The sequence below is a fragment of the Anser anser genome (assembly GCF_964211835.1).
Source record: "Anser anser genome assembly, chromosome: 3".
NCBI classification, from domain to species: Eukaryota; Metazoa; Chordata; class Aves; order Anseriformes; family Anatidae; genus Anser; species Anser anser.
The window spans coordinates 19,962,336-19,971,594 of record NC_139722.1 but is presented as its reverse complement, the minus strand read 5'-3'; the positions used below and the strand labels follow the sequence as shown (position 1 = coordinate 19,971,594).

General features: G+C 35.1%; 1 protein-coding gene across 33 annotated transcripts in view; it reads right to left on the bottom strand.

Annotated features, from left to right (window-relative positions):
* The window catches only part of MYT1L (myelin transcription factor 1 like), a 330,562-nt gene that overhangs the window by 1,408 nt on the left and 319,895 nt on the right, over nucleotides 1-9,259 (bottom strand). For 26 of the 33 annotated variants that reach the window (XM_083829861.1, XM_083829884.1, XM_083829883.1 and 23 more), the window contains 4 exons: nucleotides 6,839-6,930; nucleotides 5,882-5,991; nucleotides 1,702-1,845; nucleotides 1-1,384 (listed from right to left, as the gene is read on the bottom strand). The exon at nucleotides 1-1,384 is cut by the window's left edge and continues 1,408 nt beyond it. In XM_083829861.1, the coding sequence (XP_083685987.1) occupies nucleotides 1,244-1,384; nucleotides 1,702-1,845; nucleotides 5,882-5,991; nucleotides 6,839-6,930 (487 nt within the window). In that variant the 3' untranslated portion in view covers nucleotides 1-1,243. The remainder of the gene's footprint in view (nucleotides 1,385-1,701; nucleotides 1,846-5,881; nucleotides 5,992-6,838; nucleotides 6,931-9,259) is intronic. The other 7 variants (XM_083829872.1, XM_083829891.1, XM_083829875.1 and 4 more) reach the window with 1 other exon arrangement.

Below are 9,259 nucleotides of genomic sequence, written 5' to 3'. Positions count from 1 at the left end.
TAAAAATTTGATTGCATTCATTTTTGCAATAGGTAATAGTAGAACAAATACAAAGCATATGTGAATGCTGCAGTAATGATTGTTCTCCAACTAAAAGCAAAACATAAATGCTGAAATACTAAAAATGGGATCAAATGTTTGGCAAAGCAAAAGGAAAAATCTTTACTGAACTGCATTCCTACTACAGAGAGCAATGAATACAGTTCAGTAACTATAACAGACGCAGATCATTTGTGTTTATCCCAAAATTAAAGATGTGAAAAGGCAATATTAATTTTAAAATATTGTCCTCCATCTTGAATTGAAAACACAGAATTTCTGAAAGATGAACTACATTGCTATAACAGATAGTTCAGAGGGGCACTAGCAGTCCAGCCGAGATAAGAGAATGTTGGCTCCAAAGTTTATTTGAAAATAAAAGCTGAAATCTTCACGTTGTCCACCTCTGATATAGTTCTTTTCATAATGGAAGTTCCCATATTCATACCATGTAATGCTTAGAAGTTAATTAAAAAGTGCTGTTTAAGCTGCTTTGAATCTTCTGTCAAGTTTCCATGGCTTGATGTTGTCTTACAATAAATTACCCATTTTGTATCTTACATCTAATCCATGCCATTTTCTTGGAATTCAAAAAACCTCATTTTTATTGCCCCCACCACACACCATCCTCCAAAAACAAAAGTCACATAATATTTTCAAGCATTGTTCAAAAATAAAGCATTTTTGCAACCAATTCTTGCTATGAAACAATATGCACACAAAATGTATTTCTTAAATCCCATAAAATCCTCCAACATGAGGCAAAATGATAGTGTTTAAAAAGTGGCTGCAGACTGCAACATTGTCATTCAAAGCTGTTTTTTTTTTTGTCCATTTCAGTTCAAAATACTAAAACATTTAATCACTAAAGCATTAAAAAGAATTTACACTCTATTTATTTTGATCAGCTTACCTCTTCAGAAATATATATACCCCAAAAATGTGCATACATTAGCAGCTATAAACATTACATGGCATATCACACTATGTCAGCTTATATGAAAACGTACAAAATGTGAATGTATTCAAAAAACTATTCTGCAGTTACTATCTTTAAAGCAAGACATAAAATCATTATGAAGTCTTGTAAGCATAACACTGTTTCAAACAGAAATAAATATATAACACTTTCTGGTAAATTACAGCAGCAAAAAACAAGAGGCATCCTTTTTTTAAGCAAGACTTTCACCACTATAGCAGCTGTTCAGACCTGAATTCCTCTCACAGCCTGCTTTATATTTTCCAGTAGGGCTTTATTTTCTGGACTCTGATAACGATCTTGATTTGTATACATGTCCGTCAAAGTGGTCACGTAAGCATCAAAATTTTGTTCATTGATTGGTTCCTACGAGATATTAAATAGTAGTTCATATACAACTTTTATTTTCTTAACCGTATATTCATTTAAGCATAACATATTATCAAGGCATATCGCCACCACTTTTTATAATATTTAAAATGCCTATTTAGTTCTTACTTAATTTTACAGGATACACTGGAACAGGCCCTCCATGTCTTTGTTAGCAGTTAAATGTATCTTTATGGTTTCAGTGTTGTTACCACAAATATCCAACTGGTTGATATAAACATAAAAAAGACATCTATTGTATGAAGTGAACTGAAGATCGCCAAATTCCTTAACTTGTGCTCTCAATCACTTACCATATGTGGCAGCTGGATATTAGCTAGACTATGAATTAAAGACTGGCTTAAATTGGCCAATTCATGAAGAAGAGACTCATTTTGCTGTTCAATTACTTTGTTCTCCTCTTCTATCGTCTTCAGGTTGCTCTCCATTGTGGTAATCTAAAATGGACAAATTTGTGTACAATGTAATATAAGGCAAGCTATTATTAAGCATGTGCTCATCAAAGGGAGTGATAACAGATATACCAGAGAAAGGAGAGAAAAATTTTAAGATTATTCATTGAAACTAAAAACGGCTTGCTTGAGTCTACAATTCTTATAATTGTAAAAGGCTTCTAGTTCCAACTGTAAGTTGTTTAATGGCTTGTCTTTTTAATATTGGCAATAATGAATGGACTTGGACTTAGTTCCACTGTTTTAGAGCTTTTTTTTTTTTTTTTTTAAATTGAAAGACATTACAAAGGACCTTAGTTCTGCACATTCCTCCATGTGGTTTAACACTTCCACTCCTAGCAGCCTACCATGCTCCTAGTCAATGGGACATTCTGCAGTAAGTCATTTATTTCCTATATTTTTTGCAACACATATATTGCTAGTTAAACATGCACTCCTTGCTACCAGCGTTCAGCTCTTTGTAATTATATTTTGATTCTGTGCAAATTCATAGGGTTGCTTTTGAAAGCTGAACAATGCACAATATTTCAATGTATATACAAATTCTGAATGTGTTTTAATAAATACAACTTGCAAAACTGAAGAAAACTTGCACACAGTGAAGTGAGTGGATTTTTGGAGCACGTCCACTTGTATAGTTGAATACAACTGAGAGTATGTGCTGCTGGTGTTCCCAGGTGACCAGCCACAAAATATCTCCAGTCTTGTGTGGTGCTGGGCTTGAGCATTGCAGAGGCAACTTACCAAGCTCATGCAGAGCACAGTACTAAGAAAGCTATACGGATTTCAGATGAGCATTGGATTATGTTCAACCCATCAAGAGCACATGAAGAGCTCACTCGTACCTGTTAACACTTTTCTTTAGAGACTTGTCCTTACTTTCCACACTGGATGACAACTGTTAACAGTTATTACAAACTATGCAGTGTGTGCTTGTGTGTGTAGGTTAAAACAAGCATTGACAAGAGGGCAGAAAAAGAAGCCAGAGAAGTGGAAAAAATGCTAAAGAACACAAGGTTTTAAATTCCCAAAATAAGCTTAATCCATTTCTACTTCGGCATAGAGAGCGAACAGTGGAAAGAATCAATAGAATTTAAACACTGAGTTAAAGTTTGTTTGTGCAGTAGTAGCAGGCAGAAGGGGAAAAGATTATGTGAATATTAACTTGACCAGATTCACTAAATTTTGGCAATTTCTGTCATAATCCTGTCATAATCAGGTTGTTAGATGCCTCGAGTTTTATTGTAGATCCAGAGTTTTACTCTGCTTATGGAAATATAACACATTGGTTGATAGACATAACTTTGACAAGAGATGTGGCAACATAATCTTTAAGTAGCTCTGACTTTGACTACAGTTGTATATATAGCAATTAATCCAACCTGTCAGTACTGCAGGGGCTTGATCTGTCATAATTAATTGATGTTGAGTTATTTCTACAACATATTATAGTAGACAAAATACTTTTCTTCAGCTTTGGAACTGGAAACACATTCTCCTCTCTTATTTTGCTTTCAGCTTGTGCATGTTAGAGAGCAACTCTGTATGCAGACACAAAGCATCATTCATAGGTGCTTGTTATAGTCAGTTGTGCTCCGATATTTACCCTAAAAACTGTTTTTTATATTACAAACCAACACGAAGAGCTTGAGGTCAATGAAGGCCCATTTAAGTATGACATGGTGCTGCTGTCCCATGATAATTTAAGCAGCTAGAAAATCTATAAAAATTTATAGTTGAGCACTGCCACCTGAATAGATTTTTTTTTCCATTGGGTTGTGTCATGTCACATGCTGACTATCTGAAAATTATTTGCAGATTCCCCACCCCCCCCCACCCCCAAATAAATATGTGTTTCTACCCCTCTCATGCTTTCAGACTGGAATGTTAAATTTAAAAAAAAAAGGTTTATCAGTAAACATTTTATTATACTTAATATAATTTTACTGTTGAAAAAGGAGGGAACTGTTGACTGATCTTCTTAATAGATTGATAATGACTATGATATAACTATGTGTTGGAAATGTAAATTTCTTATCTTAGGAGAGTGCAGTAATTCAAAACTGAAGCCTCTGAATTTTTGTGAAGTTTGACTCAGCTGGGATTTTCTGATGGGCATCAGTAGCTACTTGGGTTAGAACTGGTAAGTATTAGACCAGACTGCCCAGGGTGGCTGGGGAGTCTCTGATGTTGTAGGCAGTAATGAACAGGTAGACAAGCATCTGCCAGAACTGGCTTAGGAAGAGCTACAGAGCAGGGAGGGAAGAAGACAGGTGGATAAAATAACCTTGCAAGGTCTCCTATAGCTCTATTTTCCAGAATTCCAATTATTTTAATGACAGTATGTTTCATTGCCAATCATTTTACCCTTTTCCTTAATCTGTTGCACCAAGGTGTGAAAAACATCCTTTGAACTTGATCAAAGTTCAAGTAAAATCATCAGTTGAGGGTTTTTTGTTTTGTTTTGTTTTTCCAACACTATGCAGTGCTCCCAGGTAGGGCCTTATCTGATTTCCTAAGAGTATGCAAAGTCTGAGGTGTGAAAGCTGGAACTGAGATTACTGAAGTACAGTTTCTGTACTCATTTCAGGTCAAAACTTGATGTGAAACTACTAGCTAAATCTATTAAAATTAATGCATATTTCATGTCTGTGATAGTGTTTTCATGGCTTTATTTTTTTTTTAATTTATATGGACACAAAACAAAAATGCAGAAAGTTATTGAAACTGGAGCATTTACTTCAAATACATTTTAAGTTAGCCAAACTGCTTTAAGTTTTTTAAAATCTCAGCCAAATCAGTCTATGTGAATAGCACCTAAAGCACAGTATTAACCAAAGAAAACAAATGGCAGCTTCCAAGCTGCCAGCTTCAAAACTTGGGACCAAATCCTACCGATATTATATATATTGTTTTCTGCTACTGATTAGTCTTCTTGCTTTACATTCTTGCAGATTTTGTTCCCATTACCCTACAGTTATACTTGATGATATCAGAAAAATGTGTGAAACACAAGTCAAGTGTTACATAAAGTGCAATATAAATTTGGCTAACACTTAGAAGTCAAAGAAAAATAGGCTGAAAGGGACATATCCTGCCCCTGTTTATGAGTATACAAGAGGATGAGGACAATGGACATGGGACTCTTCTCTGCAAGCAGTACACAAAGAAGTAGCATGGAAGAGTCATCTCAGTTTCTATCAGTATCAATGGGCATTCAATGACTATGATCATGGGACTAAAGAATGACAAACAGTGAGAACTGTGGCAAAGCTTACTGTTACTGTCTGTATTCAAATCATGTGTAGACAACAGCACCAGACACTAAGTTGGACAATGGAAAATGTCAGGAAGGAATTCAATTAGTTTCCTTCTTTTTCCTTTTCCATTCAGTGTTAGGACTGGTGAAAAAGGAAAATAAAATGAGGTTTTAGATAGTCTAATGTTAGCTTTTCCTTGTTTTCAATAGATTTATGGGGAACCTAAAAGGATTTAAGCTGGATCTGTGAAACCACTTTTGCTGCCAAGGGCTATACTTAGTGTACTAAACAATGAAGTGAAACAGGTATTCACTTCCCTATCTAAATTTCCTTTGAAATACAAACCTGACAAAAGCCATATTATTCATCTGGGCTCCTTTGTCTTGCAACTTATGTTAATGACCATAATCTAACCTAACATTTTAACTGCTATTAGAAATCACAGAATCACAGAATTGTAGGGGTTGGAAGGAACCTCAAGAAATCATCGGGTCCAACCCCCAAATGTGTATAGAGCCTTACCAAGGGGAAATACAATGCTGAACTGGCCACTGTTTTAGACAGTATAATTTGCTAAGGCTTTTTTTCCTTTTCCCATGGTTGTAACTGATGAGAAAATTGCATAATGGATATTGTTTACTGATTTTATAAATTGCTCACATATAAATATGTGAGAATATGAAAGGCTACAATATATTTCCCATATTTCTTTTAATCATTTTTTTTTAGAAAAAGCATCTGAATTTAGGGCTTCATAAAACTGTTACCTGAGTTCTGAGTTTAATCATATCAGCTTCCATCTGGGAGTTGGATTCATTTAGTTCCTTGATTTCTTCATCTAACTGTTTAATTTCTTCATCATTTTCTATACCTATGTGATATAAGAATAAAAGGGGTGTTAAAATAACTAAGCTTTAAATCGTAGTTCAGCAAATTAATTATTTCCATATTTGAAATTAAATTTATTTCAAGTCATAGTACAAAAGAAAAAAATATATAAATAAAGCATTCTTCAACCTTGTGTTCTGAAGTTAAAACAGTGCTTTCCCACTACTTTTAAAAATTGCAATAATTTTCCAAATAGAGTGATGAAAATACCCAGAGAATCAATGACACCCTTTCTCTTTTTGTATTTTGATTTTAACTTTGAATTAAAAGAAAGGTACCCATAGCAACAAATTCTGCTGCACTGTCATATGTAACTTATTTGAAGGGTTATGTCCATTTATAGATCTGAAGGGAAAGAAAATATCTTAACATGTTCTCTTCATATGACAGTGTTTTCAAAATTATTTGTAACTAATTAGGAAGATTTTTTTTTTCCATAACGGTGTGAAATTTTGTTGATGCATTAGGATATTGTGATTTGTCTGTTGGTTTTAATAATTTAATATCATTTTAATAATTTTTGAATCCTGCAACAACATATGACCACCTATCCACCTTGGTGAATGAGATATGAACAGGAAAATTACAATCATATATTCTACTTAGAAATATTTTAGTGTTTTAGATCTATATAAGCACAACAAACCTGTCTGTCCCACTCCACTGTTGGCTCAGATTTCCACAGCATAAAGCCCAGTTTCAGTTCTACTGACAGTGAATTCAGTGTTTTTACTACAAAGATTTACACAAACAGGAAAAAGCCCATAGAGTAGTGATAACTTTAGCTTACAAAGAAGTAATATTTAAAAAGGTAATGATTAAAAATTTACCATTACTGGCCCGCTGCTTTATTGTTAACATTTGTTCTCCAGACAGCTTTGCTTTCTTCATTGCTGAAGTAGCTCTGGGGCATCCTGATAAACTGTGAACAGTAAAGAGCCTGTTAATTTTGATAGGTCATTGAAAATAAATCTGTAATCCAAAACTGTAATAAAAACAGTATTAGAGACAGTTTATTGTCACTGCCCAGCACTGAAAGAGTGTGTTAGTCAGAAAAAAAAAAGACAAAAAAAAAGACAAAAAAAAAGACAAAAAAAAAAAGACATACCAGTAGTGATTTCATGGTTTTATTCTTCCATCCAAATTCTTTTTGTATAGACAGCTAATATAAAAGTCAGATATATCTTGTAAAAGTATAAACTAGGGAAAAACAGTCCTATTTTCTAAAGCTGCAATGCTTTATTAAAAAGATGTATTTTAAAAACAGTTACTGTGCAAATACTGCCCCTTGGATTTAAATGCCCACTCTTTGAATTTCCACACATTTTAATTCACGTGTCCAAACAGGTACCTGAATGCTGACAGAAGGGGACATGAGCTACTGGTTGCATCCAAATAACTAACCCTTATAAGCTATGCTTCTCTTTGTGAATATCACCTATGGAGCCACATAAATTGCTTCTTGAAAAAGCAGTAACTACATGTTAGTTTTTCTGTTGAACCCAAAGAAAAGTCATTCCCAAATTCAAAGATAAGAGTATATGCAAAGTTTCTGCATCATTTAATTGGCTTCAATTTTGTATCACCTTATTTAATGAATTTCCTCTTATTTTTCCTTACTCTTTTTCAGGAGTTAGGATCATTAGGCATTGTACCAACTGCATTAGTTTACTCTTATTTTGATCCTCAGCCTTTTCCTCTCTAATGGTCTTAACAGCTAGGTAAACCCTCAAAATAAAACTATCCCCCAAAACAGCCCATAAGTCCGGTATCCCTACTCCACACAGAGCAACATGAAACCTGGATGCCTGAATTGCACATACCGGAAATTACAGGATAATGAAAGAAAAAGTATAGTCACAAGTATTAGAAATTTAGACATTCAGTGTGCTTATATCCAACCTTTAGTGCCTAAACCCCATCTTATTTCCAGGGTCCAGTCAGACACACCTAGCTTGCAGGACTGCCTAACCTTCCCAGCTTGTCTGAAAGGCTACCTTTACTAGTATTATATACTCCAGGCTCTTCAGATTATGCTCTCGTGCTGTGGCCCCAGGCATAATACCTTATATTTACACTATTAAGTTTCTTACTTTTCAAAAACAGAGCGGTCACATTCCAGCTACCTAGTATCAGCAGTCTCTGGCCTGTGCTATCACCTTTGGAAAGCTATCTGTTGGAAGGGTAGGATATATCACCTATTCCTCTGCTGCAATTCAAGCATATTGGCACTAGGTGTCTTCTGCCTAAACTTGAAACGGAAAGAGCTGGGTCCTGTAGGAACTGACGGAGAGTTGCTTTACATAGATTTCCTGCCTTCTCCTACAGGCACTGTGCACCCAGATGAGACATGGGCTAGTGAGGGGAAAGGCAGAAGGTCTGCTAGGGAGGATGCAGAAGGCTTCTGGATTCTGCAGCTAAACTGATTGTATTCTTCCTCACTAGTGATCGAATAGGCACAGATGGAGGATGACTTTGACTAAAATGTCTTTCTTTCCATGATACCGTGTCCCCAAATACCTGACTAGAGCCTCATTTGACCTTTTTGCCCTTTACATACATGGCTTTAACATGTGCATCATTGCAGTGCTATGAGTACTTTTAGTTTGTTATGTTCTTGTCTTTAGAAGAGGTCTTGTATGAACAGAAGCTCCTGACTTTTCCTGTAGCTTTGCTTAATTTAAGAGAACATTCTGTACTCCCAGAGGTACCAGACTCAACACATGGGAAGATACCGAAGTCAGACCATGCCATCAACTTCCTCTGCAGGTCTTTATTAGTAAATCTGTCTCTCCACTAGTTGGATATGGTAATGTAAGTGGATTAGTTCACTTTCCAGGCACTTAGAATTTCAATGAAAAATATACTAAAGTATATTTCACTTGGCTACATTCCTCAGAAATAGATCAAACAAGATAGCTATATGCATCCTCTTTGTCCAGCTCTGTTGTTAAGTTACCTAAAAATACTTCAAATCATTCAAAAAGTAGCTTAGGACTTTGGGGATTTTACTCTACACGGACATTCTACCTCTTCCTTTCTATCTTCTTGACTATGCTTACTTGTCCTAGAGGTATTTTTTTTTTATTATTTTTTATTTTTAAGTTGAAAACAACCAAAAGAGGACAGGACATATGGAAAGATAAGAAGAGAAAAAGGGCTAAGTCAGCATTACACCAGAAGCAGACTTGTACAAAAGCTGAACCTCACTATGTGGGAAATTAACCAAAAAGCTTCAGCTGAGATTCCTG